This window comes from Pagrus major, chromosome 2, assembly GCF_040436345.1.
Source record: "Pagrus major chromosome 2, Pma_NU_1.0".
NCBI lineage: Eukaryota > Metazoa > Chordata > Actinopteri > Spariformes > Sparidae > Pagrus > Pagrus major.
This window is the reverse complement of record NC_133216.1, coordinates 16,763,889-16,780,414: the sequence shown is the minus strand read 5'-3', so window position 1 is coordinate 16,780,414 and position 16,526 is coordinate 16,763,889. Positions and strand designations below refer to the sequence as shown.

Genomic DNA, 16,526 nt, shown 5'->3' with positions numbered 1-16,526 from the left:
ATCAATCATGGAAAAAGTTTGATCCACTCATCCACTGATCTGAATCATCACTGGTGCAGCCAGTTGGGTTTTAGAAGTCACATTATCAGTTGAATGTTGTATTCATGGGGTTCTGGTTCATTGTAATCAAAACATACATAGAAAGAGAACAAAAGCGAGGACAAAAGGGAATCATTGTGGGTCCACGTTGGGTCACCATTCTGCCTCCCTGTCAGATTAATGTCACAAAGAGTGCAGGCTGGTAATCTGCTTTGAATGGCAGTTAACGTGCCAAAGGTGGACGTCCCCTCATCTCCCTCGCCTGTGACAATCTGTGGTCTGGGCCGGTTGCCAGAGGGAGGCCAGGTCGACTGCAGCCTGTCACCTTCATGGACAGAAAGTCAGACCAGATTTGAGCCTTTGAACAACCACATGCCACATCTGATCAGTGTACTGTACCTGTCAGAGGAGGAGAAGTTTAAATTATACGCTCAAACATGTTCAAAAATAAATTATCTCGACACCTTTTCTGCCTAGGTGGTTTTCTCTACATGTTCTCATAGTAAGAGGCCTAGTGAAGAGATTTTACTGGTGTGGATAAGCAGCTACAGCAGCTCAGAGCCTGGCAGGAAGTGGTGCTATCACGACTCTCCGCAGACAGAAACTGATTGTGCTTCCAGACAAAAGGCTTTGCTTTCATTGTAGACATAACAATGTCTTTGATATGACTTCCCCCCGGGGATTATCTTATCCTTTCTGCCTCTGCTCTGCTTTATAAGAGGTGTTTGGGGGGTTATTTTGTCTTATCTTAAAGTGCACCTAATTTTGCAGTGCCTTTGAAAACAATCCACACTCTTTGTGGGATAAGCCGTGTTTTGAACAGCTGAACCGAGACGTTTATTCCCGTCGAGAGATCACCTGCAGCCTCCACTGGGCGCTATTTGAAGCTCTATTATCAGCGCTGACACATTAATTGAGATGTTTTTGTGCATCTGTGTGTATGCATGTGACCTAGACTCAGTTAGCTGCATAAATCAAAGCAGAATATCCCTTTTAACTGCAGTGTTTCTCCGATAAGTCTTGATGTGTCTATCTCCAGGAATATAAACAGTGCCGTTCTTGTAAGGGCTTTCCTCGAATCCGCTTATTAACCGAATGCAGTCTTGTTAAGTGGAGCCTTCATTTGAACTTTGCCTGAAGGTTTTCTGTCTTTGAAGAAAACATTTTTGACATCGTATGATAATCACGCACACTGTACACACGCTCTCACAACTTTACTGAAGACGCTTCTGCTGATTGAAACCTTTGAACTCCCAAAGACGTGTTTAAAGGACCTGTTGGAACTATACGTTTATTCATTTTCCACGAGACGAGACGTCCAAAACAAGTCATCTTGTGTTGGTATATGTTTTTTGTTTTGCCTCCACATCCTCGTCGCTGGAGTTTCCATATGTTCTGAATCTTCTCCTCTGGGTCGGGGTCAGGAACAGATATTCACTACAGTGGACAGAGCACATTCCCCTCTCTTGTGGAAATCACACTCTCGGCATGTGAAATGTTTGTCTCTGGGTCAAACACACACACTTCAGGGGAAAGTATATTGTTTGCTGATGGAACTCATAAACCTGGAGAGGCCCAGGTTTCCCAGCATGCTGCTGTCAGAGGGGGATGATCAGCTTTATTCTGTCATACTGATTTAGGACTATTATCCAATGGACTCCAACATCTGCTCTCTCATCATCGGAGAGGATCGATGCGAGGCCTTGGAGTGCCAGCCTCACTGATTGATGGACTGCGGCGATGAAAACTGGTCAAATTACTAATGAGATTTGATTGAGATCCCTGGGAGCAAACAGACTCCAGCTGTCAGACAGGATGGGCAAACATTCTGTCTGATGCCAGCTAGAATCTGAATTTTCATTCCTCCGTGAATCCCGTCTCTTACTGTGGGTAGGTCCTCAGGTGGGGGATGGGATGCTGGGAGTGAGTCAGCGTTGTCTTTCCATCGCTAATGGCCAGGAAATGTCTATGTTGGAGAGTCTAATTGGATTTCTTTAACAGGAAAGCATCCGTCCAGCTCCATTAGCCAGCGGTAAACAGCAACACACAGCACAGGGAGAGGCAGGTGGGAGAGACAAGGGGGGAGAATATCGAAGAGGTGAGGTGAGGGAGAGAAGGAGGTTTATTGTTGATTCAGGTCAAGGAACAGTCAGAGGCTTAGTTTGAGTGAGAAGCAGGAAATGTTTGTCATCTGTGCCGATAATGGTAGAATGAAATGCCAGGAGAGACGCAGGGAGGTGTGTTGGTAATCAGCTCGTTAACAAGCAGCCTGGTGTCATTCACTTAACTACAAGACGACGCATCTGATCTTCCATGAAGGAATCGTCTTTGGATACCAGAGACAGTGCCACAGTGTATTTAAATTAAAAAATTTTTTTTTAATAATTTATGACCTCTAAAGAGGTTATGTTTGTTTGTGTCCATCCGGTTAAAGGGACAGATTCAGGAAAATGTTTCACATTCTTTAACATTGCAAGATTTTTTTGTTAATTTTTTAGGAAATAATGATTAAAACGATAAAAAATTAGGCGTATCTAGGTGGCTGGTATCTATGAGTCACTTTGGGTTCTTTAAAACTGTTCTGAGCATTTAAGTACAATATTTTTACATTTTACAAAATAATTAATAAATCTGCAGATAACTTGAACAATAAATCAATTAATGAACTTTTGTTTGTTAGTTGCAGCCCTAGTTTAACAAAATGACTGTTTCCAAGCTCAAACATAAACTTACGAATTAATATACTGTGTAAAAGAAATGTGGCTGTTTTGTGTCTGCTGTGCTTCTTGAGTAGAAAAAAGGTCATTGCAGGACACAGATGAACCACATTTCCATTTTTCTGAGCAGCACTTGACATAAATGCAGATATTTTCCCGCCATCGCCTCCTTCTCTTCCACCATAAAAGCTACATTCGCCAACACAATGAAGAGACACTCAGGAAAAGCTAAATCAAACCTGGCAGCCTCGTCACCTCGAGGCTACAGCTCTCGTTGGCATCTCGTACATCTACTGAAACACTGCCATGTGAAGTGTAAAGGGGGGGCCCTTCCTATAGATTAGCAGGATGAGCCACAGCGAGGGACCCTGGAAGGGGAAAACCAGTCGTTCCTCAGAGACAGATCATGAAGGAACAGTGGGGCTACTATGCTGCCTGTAAATTGAGCCTTTCTTCCTGTGAGAGGGTGACATGGTGGAATGCAGCACATTAATGTGGACATGGGTGGGCTTCTCATTCCTGTCATAGCATCTCTCTCTTCGCTTTGACCCACCATAACTTTCTCCTCTCTTCTTTTGCCTCCATGCCTTCTTTGGGTTTGTGTCAACAGGGTGTGGACGCAGAAGTGGTTTGTTTCTAAAGCATAATTCAGGTTCTTGTAAGGAGGGTATTAATTAGTCTCAGCAACCCATTTTGTGTTTCAGTTCATTAATGCTTAATTGGCATTATAGATCAAGATTAATTTGTGGCGGATAAATTGGTATTGGCATGTGTTTCGGTTGATAAATAAGAAGAAATTTCAGCACAGAAAGGTTTGAGGTACTTTATGGAATCCTTATCAAAAGTATTATGTTATTTGTCATTGTTAACTAATTAATATCAGGTCACATATTGTTATAAGCCTTTTTATGAACTCCCAAATATCCACATCAGTGTATTAGCTTTAAAAAGTCAGTAATGGTGGTGCTCTAACACATTATACACACATATTACGACATCCCTACCTGTCTCAGCGTTTGGATATTTGGAAACATGACGATTGAAAGGAACGCAGGAACTTGGTGCAGAGCCCCCTAAAACGAGCCATTATTAAAACCACCAACTGATAAAATAGTGTGATTATATTGTAGATGTTACACTTCCCTGCTCTATAATGAACATGTACATCGCTGGAACAAACAGCCACAATGTTTTTAACACAAAGGAAGGAAGAAGTTCAGGTATAACATACGCCGAATTAACAAGAAGGCCCAAATAATTAATAATTTGTCATAGGAAGTGTTTCACAAACTTAATACAGTTCCTCCTAACTTGACAACTCACAAAATTGTAAAGGAATTATAAAGGAGTCTGGGGAATTTCTTTCCCTCGTCATCTTGTTGACTGTAGTTGCTGTGGCTGCTTTGACCTATAATATGTCGGTGATACAGTTTACCCTCTGCTGTAGTGCAAAATTTTCTCACATTGTTGTAAATTGTTGTTAAGCACTGTTAGATATAATATCCTGGCCAGTCACATTAATACAAAAACATGACTGTCCCTGGGTGCAACTCAGCTGTCAATGAAACACTTACACCAGCCTTAGACTGTGTAAAACATGGATGTAGATGACTTTGCACATAGTTTTCGCAGGGGCCACGTGAAGCTGACATGATGGACATGTTTTTTGAAGGAAAGAGGAACTCTGATTGCTGTTGAAAGTCAAGTGCGAACCACGTAAAAGAAAGGAGGAAAATTGCATGCTGAACAGTAAAATTTACCAACGACCATATCCTCTTTCTCTTTCTCAGTGTGGGCTGATGTGGAGGTGAACATGGAGGACAGAGTGGAGGTGTACGCGGGGGAAACGGCTCGGATCACCTGCATCTTCCAATCGACTGAAGGCGTCGGCGGGTTGCTCATACAGTGGTTCTATGTGAGTTTCATCAAGCCTGAAACACAAAGAGAGGTATGCTGTGTGTTTACATGTGATGTTTCATGTGATTGGACCTTTAGGTGACTCGGTTAGGTGACAAGCAACCGATCTACTACCTGGACTCCACCATGAGTTATGCAGACCGAGGCACACAGTTCTCAGACCGGATCCATGTGAATGTCACCGTGGCCACTGGAGAGGTGGTGTTGACTATCAGTGATGTGCTGCTCGAGGACGAACTGGAGTTTATCTGTCTCATCAAAAGTCTGACAGAGGGAACTGGGGAGGGACGGACAAAGCTGAAAGTGTTTGGTGAGATTCAATTTGAAAAAAAGTTTATACTCTTGTTATGTCCACGCTTCGTTTGTAATTTACTCATCACAATTGCCTCATTTCCACTGCATGGTACAGCTTGGTTACACTCATCTCACTCACAGTCTTTTCTGGTTTTCCACTGACAAAAGTCATGAATAGCACCTGGTGCTAGTGGGAAACCCACTGTGACATCACCCATTGGTTTGTGAATAACCGTTTTGAAGCCTCAAGTTTGGCATTTTAGCCGTTGCCATCTTGTTTTTTTGGAGACAGAAGTGATCATATTTGGATGAGAGGTTGGAAGTGGGGAGGATATCCTGGAATCTGACTGAGCATACCCTGCTTAATGTGTATTTAACCTAAATGGGTCCATAATTAAAAAAAAAAAAAATACAGTATATACAGAAGAAGACTTGAAACTAGCGATTGAGACCATAAACTTATCAAGAGACTGTTTACTGAGGCAATGAATCAAGTGAGAAGTAGGCTTATTTTCTCATAAGCTTAAATACAACAGTACTTCTATTTGCAACCAGTGGATTTCCCAGACTCTTCAGCAGTCTCTCATCTTGCTCCCTTGTTCTCCATGCTGAGACAAACAATTACCAACTGTAAACTATCAGCTGCCAGAACTCTGAACTTTTTCTAGTTCTTGACTCAGTTCTTAATTCCTCTGCAGCTGCACCGGACCTTCCTTCCATCAAGGGCATGCAAACAGGGATCTCAATCAATGAAGAAAGCCCATCCAAGGTGAAAGGAGCTTTGACTCACGAGCTTCAGACTATAAAAATGATTTAATGACTATCAGTTTCATTCTTTGATTTGATCTTCTCTCACTCTCTCTCCTCTGCTAAAGATCGGCACATGTGAGGTAAAAAATGGCTTCCCTAAGCCAAACATCACTTGGTACAGAAACAACACGCCAATACGCGGCATTCAAGATGGTGAGACGCATCAACATCTGCAATGCACTTCTACATTGTTCTAGTTTGTGCTTATTTAATGCCTTTTTCTCCCTCTCCCTCCCTTTCCTTATCCCGTCTTGTGTGTTTGCGAATGTTTTTCTCTTTTAGTGGTGAACATAGTGTCCAGAATCACGACTGAATCCAGCAGTCTGTTCTCCGTTAGCAGTGAGCTGAGCATGAAGGTGGTGAAGGAGGACAAAGATGATCAGTTCTACTGCGAGATCACTTACTTTGTTCCTGGAGGAACCAGGATGACTGAGACCAACCGTATTAACATCACTGTATACTGTGAGTCTCACACAGAGTCTAGCATTAGTATTATGGTGCACAGTGAGAACACACAACACGTTTCTTTTCAAAACGAGATAAAGTTTTAAGGCGTGACACCAACTTCTCCATATTGACCACTGGGACGATACACTATAAACACACCAGTATGTGAATATTACGCCCATATGTGATCGTGATTACCAATCAATGATGTGAAAATATATCGGGAGAGCATGTAGAGCCAGATTATTTTCACATCTAGCGCAGTATATGAAGAGTTTATTTCAACGAGACCAGAGCTGGGGATTGTTTGACCTTTTGAAAATTGTGAATTGTGTTTTGCGATGATGAAATTGCTGTTTCTGTAACCGGAGTCTGGTGAGAGCAAAAAAGGGCGGCTGTTTCTGGTTAAACAAAAAGGAATTTAGTCTTTAATAGAAAGGTCTGTCTGTGTAGGGATGCTCTCCCTAATGTTGTCAGACAAAGAGAATTAGGTCAGCCAACAAACAGTGAGCAAGGAGAGCTGCTCGGGGGCTGAAAATGTTGTCCCTCTGGTGCTTTTCAGTTCGGGGATTCTATTAGTTCAGAATTGTTGAAGAAGTGCGAGGTGCTGAACAGGGTGATGAGTTAAAAAGCTGTTAATTGCTCATTTATTCATTCTGGCTATTGAATCATAAAGACAATAAAAACACACATTTCAGCCATTGAGGCCTTCATCGGGGCAAATAGAAAATGGTCGCCTTTGGGCTCTTTCATTTATCGGTTAGCAAAAAGTCAAATGATCAGTATGAACAGGTAAATGGTACCTTGATTGTTAGACATGTAACCTATAAATGAAAAGGCCCAAAGGGGACCATTTCGACCACTGTTGTAATGATTCAATAGCTATGAAAAATTAAAGGCTTTTAACTCATCACCCTCTTGAGTGCCTCAGACTTCTTCTACAACTTAGAATAAGTTAATTTTTGTGCAAAAAGGCAGAAATGTGTCTGCTTGCACGTGCAAAAAAAGGGATATTAAAAAAAAATACAACATATCACATTGAAAAATGACACATAAAACACAGGCAGGAACAAAATTGGACGGGTTCCAACACTTTTTGTACTTATTACTTACTTACACACACACACACACAAAAATATCCAATTTCCATGCTATCGACCAACCAGAGGTTTGTAGGCAGGATTAAGAATATCGACGGCATCTTTCTGTGCCAGAGACAGAAAAACGCACACCAGCGCTGGTTGTTTTTAAGTGGACTTAACCCTTAAGTCAACATATTTCTGCAACTGCATCAACTTCTCTGTAGACTGAAGAAGGTTCAGATGAGGAGGAGATTTAGTCTAGTTTGCTACATAAAAACCTTCTGCAACTTAAAGTTCAGGGTTGTGTTTTGACCTTGAACTCCTCTCCCTGTTTCAGACCCCTCCACCGCTGTAAGTGTTTGGGTGGAGTCACCGAAGGGCAAAATCAAGGAAGGGGACTCAATCGAGCTTCAGTGCCGTGGCAACGGGAATACTCCATCCTCAATTTTTTCATTCAAGCATCAAGACGTAAGAAAAGCAACACTTTTGTGTTCATTAGCAAAGCATAGTTTAGACCTGCTGAATCAAAAGATTTTTTGTTTGTTGTGTTGATCAGATTGCTTTGGCTTTTTGCAGGTTGATCTAACTTTGGATGGCGATACGTTGGTGCTGCATAACGTGACCCGTCTTAACAGTGGAGTTTACCATTGCATCTCTACTGACACGGACACCTTTGAGGACATCTCAGGAAACACCACTGTGTTTGTCAACTGTAAGGAATCTGCGCTGATTTGATTTGTGACCATGAGGACAGAAACGTTTACAGCAGTATGACTGTACTGAATTCTCTCTCCCTGCTGTGTGTGTAGATCTCGATCCTGCTGTGGTGAGGCCTGAAGACACTATTATTGTTCCCCAAGGAGAGGAGCTGAAGGCCACCTGCAACGCTCTTTCTTCTGTGGCCACAGACACAGCCTGGTTTAAGGTCATATACACACATACAGTACAGTGCAATTACACAAACAGCAACAACGTTTTGTCTCAATAATGTACCAAAACCAAAAGTGATTAGCATGCATTTAAAAAACCCATCACCATCACATCTCGGTGTGAAAGCAAGCCAGTCAGGAAGTCCGCAGAAGTTGCTGTTTAATTGATAAGATTTGTTTTTGTTGGAGCTGAGTGGTTACAGTGCATGCAGTTTGATTCCAGCTGGCAAACTGTGTTGCATGACGTACCCTTCTCTCTCTCTCGCTGACATTTCTGCCTCTCACTGTATCCGATAAAGGCGGAAAATGCCAAAGATAATTATCTGAATTAAGGATTTGTTTCTGTTAGCAGCAGATTGTCTAAAACAGCCCCAAAACAGACATGAATAAAAAACATTTCATTGTTATTTTAGCAGTAGTTTAGCTTTTTTAGCTTTTCAGTTAAAATAGGAATCCAAATTTTTTATGGATTATTTGAAATTCTACTAAAAACGAGTACTCTGGTAATCTGTGTTTCAGTCGTGTATTAAATGTGCTTTTTGTCTCGCGGTGTGTGTGTGTGTAGAACGGAGAGCAGATTTCAAAGGGCAACACTTTGATCGTGAAGGACGTTACGTTCGACACAGCAGGAGCGTATGTGTGTGTGGTGACTGTTCCTGAGATTGAGGGAATGAAAACAAGCGGGACACTTGACGTTTATGTGCAAGGTAAATCTGATCACAGATCCTGGATATCACACTGCTTTCTGCTTTCTGTCTAGCTATTATACCATTATGGAACTTATGATTTAATATCAATAGTTTTTGTGTGTTTTTATTTTTGGTTGAAAGGAAAGCATATTGTATTTGTGTGTTAGGATTAGGTACAGTTATCAGTTATAGTACTGTAGCTGTAAGTTTTCAAGGTTCCTCTTTCTTGCTGCTCTGTCTGCAGGCCCACCAGAGATCACTGAGCCAGACAACACAGAGATGGAGCAGCAATTTGAGACGACAGTCAACCTACACTGCAATGTCAGAGGTTTCCCTACTCCCAAGGTCGACTGGACCACCTCTGATGGAAAGGTACGTGACATTCTTGGATCGGCTACAGCTGTCTGAATATTTTTAAGAATTAAAAATGGTCCTAAAATGACAAAAATATGGCTTAATTGCAGACATTTCTGGGACAATATATCGTCAGACAAAACTAGTTATCATGACGGGCCTAGTCAGAGCTACATTCCACCCTTCAGATCTGACCTATGACCCATGACCTGCTTCCCTCTTTGTCTTTAACCGTGTGTTTGTGTGCCAGGTCCTCGACACAGCATCCCAGGAGTTGACTGAGGAGGGCATTCAGAGCACGGTCAGTCTCAAGGTCACCTCTGACATCACTGTTTTCTGCAACGCCACCAACAACTTCGGCACTGACGCGGTGACCTTCAACATCAAAGCCAGTGAGTTCCTCCTGCTGCTCGTGTTTCCTGTCTGTGCTCTTTGTGTTTGTGTGCGTGTACGTCTCTATCTGTTGTCCCCCTCGCCACCCCACTCTTCCCTTCTGTTCCTGCCCTTGTCGTCTGTGTCACTCCGCTGTTTATTTTTAACTTTGTCTGAAGGCCTCGAGCTCTGCCACGTGCTGTGATGTGTTGCCTGTGGTTCTGGATATTTCAAGTGTTGTGTTGTTGTTGTTGTCCGGGACGAGAAGCTGTGAAGCTGTGCGGCTGTTAAATGTGCCCCCCTCCTCCCCCAATGTGTAACAGGGAGTGTCCTCCCTTTCTGTGCCTCTTAACTGTTTTCAGCTACACACACCACAGCAGCCACCACAGCAGCCACCACCACCACTACTACTACTACTACCACTACCACTACCACTACCATTTCCTCTACCACAGGTAAGACCACAGTCAGTCTGCACTGCCTACCAAGCACCAGGTTTATCTGAAATCACCGTGTTGGTGTTAGGACCATCTCTTCAACTGACCAATCACAGTTGTGATGTCATAGCATTGCCAAACTGTCAGTTTGGTTAGGTTTAGGCAACAAAAATAGTTGCTTAGGTTGAGGAAAATATCATCAATATCAACTTATCACATGTAAGAAAGGACAACAATCGCTGCTAGTTCGCTGATGTCTCGGTGGCTAACTAGCTAGCTTGCTAACGTTACATTGTTCATTTGTGCATAACAGTCCTGCATCCTGACCTATCTCAATGTTGCATTCCCCCCCTCTGATGGCATATGACACCCAAAATGTAATTTAAGTCCAGCAGCGAAGTTGCTGCAGTTGGTACCGCTCCTCTAATATCAGTGAAGACTGGCATGGTATGAGCATGAACGTTAGCTGATAAAGTACTGCTGATGGACAGGTAATGAAGCAGTGATCTTTTTCTTGTATATGTCAGGTGGTGTCTGTTTACATAAACACTATCGATGACTACTGATGACTTATGAGGGTCTTGAGGGGTTGTCCTATTTGATAGGGGAAGATTTCAACCAGTATCCATCGTGACGTTGTTCTGAGGGGCAAGGGGGCACTTGAAAAAAGGGATAAAAACTGGAAATGGGATTAAGCAACAGGATCACTGAGTCAAGCCGACTAGACTTACATATTCAAGTCAACAGCCCCTCTGTCCCTGCACTTCCTCTGCTACTAGAGGATGGAGTCTCAGTCGTCCCCCCTTTAAATCACCTACTGGCTCTAATAAAAACATGATCGGTCAGTTTCACTGATGGTCCTGGAGCAACATTAATTACGATGTTCCAGAAACAACACCAACACGGCGATATCAGATCATGCCAAGCACCACTCGAGTCAAGTCAACTGCAAAAAGTAAAAAAAAAAGGCTACAACAAAGAAAATCCCCTTAAAAGGACTTGACTGAGAGTGATACTTCAGTTGTCAGTAAAGGTTATTATCTGCATGTTCATTGTTAGATGGTCGAGAGACTTTCTTTCATTCCCGACCTGTTTTTTCTGTGAGTCAGACAGAAGGAGCGAGAATAAGAAAGGAAAACAGAAAGCCCCTGAAGGCTGCAGCAATTAGCACACAGGCATGACTGACAGGTAATTAGAGAACTGCCGGTTAGTGATTAAAAACTGTGGTTTCTACGAGGTATTTATGGCTTCAAGTGGCTGATATTACTGCGGTCTGTTACCGCTGCAAGGTGTCTTATTGTTGGCACGTCTCTTATTTTTCTTCTTGTTAAGTCATTATGTAATTAAACTTTATTTGCTCATATGTGGTCTTTTAATAAGAGTCCTACAAATTGTGTGAAATGATTGCAGCACGAGAGGAGGTTTTGCTTCTGCACACAGCGGTGCTTTGTGGAACGCATTCCTGTAAGCATTATGGTGTGCAGATACATACACGTTGTGCAACCACAAACACACACACACATGTGCATCAGTGTGACTCTAGAAAGCAGCTGATGCTTTAAATGCACTCAGAGCGAGTCTCCTGACTCCCATTACGGGCGCTGCCTTGTGTTTTGCGTTTTCTCTCTTTCTGCCTCCCCTCTCTCTTGTACGTCATGGCCGGAAACTTCCAGCCCCTCCGAGAAAAACTGCTCTGGGTTGTCGTTTCTGGCAAAGCGCTGATTAAATGAGAATAAACAGGACTGCTCTGGGAGATGACTGCTGTGCTACTGACCACAGTCGACCAATCAGGCTAGATGTTTAGCTTCTAATCACAGATAAGATCATTGAAGTTAAACATTTGTTGTATTCTGTTCGGGCCTCTGCTGCCTGTGTGTGTGTGTGTGTGTGTGAGGCCTGCTGATATGACTTATTTAATACACCCACTGATAATTGTGCTCATGTGGTTTTTCTCAGTCAAAGCCGCAACAGTGAACCCACCAAAGAAAATCAAGAAAGGTTTGTATGTGACGCTGCTGCTGCTGCTGCTGCTGCAGACTCTCCCTCACTGCTCCACCTCAAAGACAAAAAGCCTCCATCCACCTCTCCTCCACAGCACCTCCCTCTCTCACCTCCCAACATTCATCAGACCTCCCTCTTTCCTGATGGACAAAAACATCAGACCATCATCTTCGCCTCTTCCTGTGCATGCTGTTGTATGAGCACACCTCCTCTCCTCCACTCCTGAATGACTTTGCACCTTCCTTTCTTTAGGTTGCCAAGTTAAGGTCACCTGAATGATGCTAGAGTTGCACCCTCTTTAGACTTGCACTGTAAAAAGCTCTATACTGTAGCTACACACTGTGGACTGCTGCACAGCCTGCCTGCCGGATCCTGTATCCGACCCTCACGCCTCATATACCGCCATCTCATTCAATAATCCAGTTACAGTGAGTAACCCTGTGGTTTTTCTTGTGCTTCTTCTCCACCAGAGACCAGCGGTGTTGTCATTGTAGTCATCATCATCTGCATCCTGCTGCTGGCCATCTTAGGGAGTGTGCTGTACTTCCTCTACAAAAAGGGCAAGATCTGTGGCCGATCCGGCAAGCAGGACCTGTAAGTGCAACGAGGGTATAGATTTGACGTGTCTTAATTTAGCCCCAGCGTTAATCATAGTAGACATTTATATTTAAAGAAGTACTTTGTCCTTGTAACTAAAATACTCTAACTAGCTTCTGGTGACAGAATGAGAAATGAAAAAAGGCGAGCATGGAAGAGAAATGAAACAAATTTTCTAAACTCTATATAAAAATGTAATTTTCTATAGTTTTTCTAATGTGGAAAACAAAATGAATGCAATGCAATGCAATTCAAATTAGACCTGGGGATAATGGTTATGGTTTATAAAGTAAATGCAGTTAATTCAGTGAGAAAAGAACTTATTTCTTTTCTTTCCCTTTTATTTCAACTGTTTCTGCATGTAGACGGAACAGGTGGATCAATGCACATGAGTATACAGAGTTATAAAGAGACACAGACAATAAAAATCAAGTAAGAAATAAAAATGAATGATGCTAACAGTGAAATCAGTGATAATAGTTACAACATAATGATAATATTAATAATCAAATAAATAAATACATATGTTAAAAACCAGGGAACAGGAGAACAGGGTCTGGGTGTAGACTTTATTCAGTCAGACTTGATCATTGTGCCAAGCTGTCAACCACATTACATTTTACACATTTTACATTTTACACTGAACACATGTGAATGTTACGTCAGGTGTCAACAGAGATGTTTGACCTGATGATGGACAACGTTTGTGTTCTTACAGTTTCAAGAAAGTCTGCTTAGAAGATGTGTTGCAGAGACTGAAGTTAGCATGCTAACCAGCTAAGAGAGGTGATAGTCCCATAGTAAACAACACCACTTACATATTGCACCTGACCTAACATAAATACAGGCAATTTTGTAGGCATACTGACACTGCTCGTAGTGATGAGCCAACAGATAATTATCACCAACTCTGCAGTTCCCCTCAGCTCTATGTAGCCTCAGCATATTTTAGCATAGCATATTGAAGGGCGCGGCAAGCTGGTGAACATAGTTGAGCATTTAGCAGCTAACAAGGCGCATATTTCCCTCAGGAGTTGGTGGAGACCAAACACAGAGCTAAAAAGAGTGTGAGTATTAGACTAGAAACAACTCCAAATGAATGGTAACATTAGTCCGCAACTGTTGGATGCAAAACTACACAACTGTTTGCTTACAAGTTCACCATGTTAACTTAAAGGTCCAGTGTGTATGATTTAGTGTCATCTAGTGGTGAGGTTGCAGATTGCAACTGACTGAACACCCCTTTCCTCACCCGCCCCTTACAAGCATGTAGGAGAACCTGCAGTGGCCGTTAAAAACGCCTTCTAGCGTCAGTGTTTGGTTTGTCTGTTCTGGACTACTGTAGAAACATGATGGTGCAACCCGCTCCCTCTGTAGAAATAATTCTAAGGGAACAAATGAATCAATGAATCCTCAACGTTCGGCTTTAAGGAGTGTTTTTTATTCTTACAGCACCAAAGAGAAGTCCAACAAAGATAACATCGTGGTAGAGATGAAGAGCGACAACACAGAGGAAGCCGTGCTCCTCGGGGTCAACGGAGAAAAGCAGCCACCCAATGACCAGGTAGATACCTGATTACCTGAAAGATGATGCTGTTTTTCTGCTGATCTGATTACACCATTAACATTTTCACATATCCTCCACCCCTCTCCCTCTCTCTTGTCTTGCCTCTGCCTCTGGAGTAAAGCGCGGTGAGTACCTGGACGTGCAGAAGTGAGGAGGTGACCCGCAGCTGCTCCCGTTCTTCCCTCTCAGGCTCAGACCGGCCGATGCCTTCAAGCTTTCACCGCGGCTCCTTATCTCAGAGTTACGTCACGGAAAAGCTCAGCCGCCTGTCAGTTATTATCACAACAGACGGCCGAGACTCAAATTATTCTGAGCTGCAGCTTCTGCTTACTGTCCTTTACATCCTGGCACATTTCTGTTGGAACTTAAGCTTTAAAGAGAAATGATTTGAGCGCTCTGTGACGTAACTCTGATAACAAACCTTTCACGCCAAGGACTAGATCTCGTTACCATGAGCCTTGTATACTGCTGATTGTCCATAGAACAAATAATCAGAGCACAACTTCAACCAGGGACTGTTTTTTATACCCGACTACGCATCACCTCAGGCCAAGCAATCACTGAAGAGCAGCCTGAAACAGCTCTTTATCAAGTGTACATATTATAATCTATGTATATATTTCTTTATTTAAAATAACACCATAGAAAAAAAACCAACCAAAAATAAAATGACCAGATAATGTTTTATTTTGTTTGGGAGCTCTTTATCGAGAGCTAGGTAGATGTCTTGTTTTTATTTTTTATTTTTTTTTGTCTGTTTCCTGTTTAGCTTCAGTCTGTACACTGAAATTTTTTTAAGGATCTTCCCTCTACAGCCAGTTACAGCCTCACCAAAAGTGTTGCCTTTTAGCTCTGAAAACAATCTCCTTTTAATCACATATCATCCACATTTGTAGTTTTTTCTTCTCTTCCGCCAACACACTCGTCTTCACGCTCCCCAGTTTGAAGATTTTCTTGCGAGATGGGTGAATAATCTGTTCAGCATTTGACATAGAGGGGTTAGTTGTAGTTTTCTTGACTTTGATATTTTATGTGCTTGAGTTGAAGCCGACAGTCAAAGAAAAAGGCCACGGATGCCTTAGAAATTCAATCAAATCCTATGAAAGTATCAGCAAACCCAAAGTTTTTGTATTGTCTGTTGTTTATATTTAATGTTCAGTGCACTGATTTCTTTATTCTTCATGCAGTTGCGTTACTCTAATGTGAAACAGTTGTTTTTGTTTGTGAATGAAATGTAGTTCTGTAGCTATTTTTATTTCTTTTTCAAGACGAAGGATGAGAGTTGAACAGATTATTGGTCCATCTGATTCACAGCATGAAGTTGCCCTCCTTTATCTGTTTAATGAGTTAATTAATTCATGTGTTGACTGAAACTTGATCCCAGAGAGACACAGAATCCCCCTCACACATGACGACTAGTGACATGATAACTACAGTATATGACTACTGAGGAGGGGGGAATGACTGTGACTCCACATATGCAAATTAAGTTTGTAGACAATCAAACGCTCTGTGCTCACTTATGTTCAGGTTATCGTCCACACTTAACCCTCCCCACCCTCTGTTGGTCCGTTGTTTTCTGCCGTTTTTGTAAGAACTACCACTGTTAGATGGTTTGGGATGTTTGAAAATCTGTACAAAATGCCTTTTAATGCCTTGGAGTTTCAAATGTAAAATTAATGTCATTGATGACGTTCAAACCAATTTACCAACAAAGTCATTGTTTGTAGTTTTTGAAAATTATACCAAATAAAGACTGACTGTTAAATGAAAAGAAGCAATGGACTGATGTGTGTTTAACAAAATGAAGACATTTTAAAGGGTAAGCCCACCAATTTTCACATTAAAGTGTGTTTACAGGTTTTGGGGAGTAGCATAAAGCCTTTTGTGTCTCCAGAGGAAGCTGCATGTAAAAGCTTGTTGTTGTTAAACAAGTAATGCATGAATATTAACTTGAGTTGAAATGAAGCAATTCTGTGAAAGAAATATATATATATAAAAAATCTGTAATTTGAACAAAATTACATTGTTCTTTCTAGGAAAGCGTAACCTTTTCTGTTATGGCAGACAACCAACAGAGTCTTATTGTCTCTCCTGCAGACAAATTAAATGTAATATCGTTAGCAGTGTGTTGGTACACAGAGGGCTTTATACAGCTGCACAAGAGTTTTATAAATGACTCAGGTATGAAACAGATTCGATCAATTAGCCGGAAAGTCAAATCAGATTTTGGTTTTTAATGCAGTTACCAACTGCATTAGTGCACTTTTGAGA

The 16,526-nt window shown here is 41.9% G+C and overlaps 1 protein-coding gene across 4 annotated transcripts in view; it reads left to right on the top strand.

Moving 5' to 3' along the window:
- The window catches only part of mcamb (melanoma cell adhesion molecule b), a 38,914-nt gene extending 22,885 nt beyond the window's left edge, over positions 1–16,029 (top strand). The window contains exons 2-17 of one of the 4 annotated variants that reach the window (XM_073491576.1): positions 4,547–4,671; positions 4,752–4,983; positions 5,666–5,736; positions 5,843–5,930; positions 6,060–6,239; positions 7,644–7,774; positions 7,883–8,018; positions 8,116–8,231; positions 8,801–8,942; positions 9,169–9,296; positions 9,529–9,670; positions 10,013–10,105; positions 12,044–12,085; positions 12,559–12,682; positions 14,138–14,249; positions 14,374–16,029. In XM_073491576.1, the coding sequence (XP_073347677.1) occupies positions 4,547–4,671; positions 4,752–4,983; positions 5,666–5,736; positions 5,843–5,930; positions 6,060–6,239; positions 7,644–7,774; positions 7,883–8,018; positions 8,116–8,231; positions 8,801–8,942; positions 9,169–9,296; positions 9,529–9,670; positions 10,013–10,105; positions 12,044–12,085; positions 12,559–12,682; positions 14,138–14,249; positions 14,374–14,403 (1,892 nt within the window). In that variant the 3' untranslated portion in view covers positions 14,404–16,029. Of the gene's footprint in view, positions 1–4,546; positions 4,672–4,751; positions 4,984–5,665; positions 5,737–5,842; positions 5,931–6,059; positions 6,240–7,643; positions 7,775–7,882; positions 8,019–8,115; positions 8,232–8,800; positions 8,943–9,168; positions 9,297–9,528; positions 9,671–10,012; positions 10,106–12,043; positions 12,086–12,558; positions 12,683–14,137; positions 14,250–14,368 lie in introns of all 4 variants that reach the window. The other 3 variants (XM_073491585.1, XM_073491599.1, XM_073491592.1) reach the window with 3 other exon arrangements.
- The last annotated feature ends 497 nt before the right edge of the window (positions 16,030–16,526 follow it).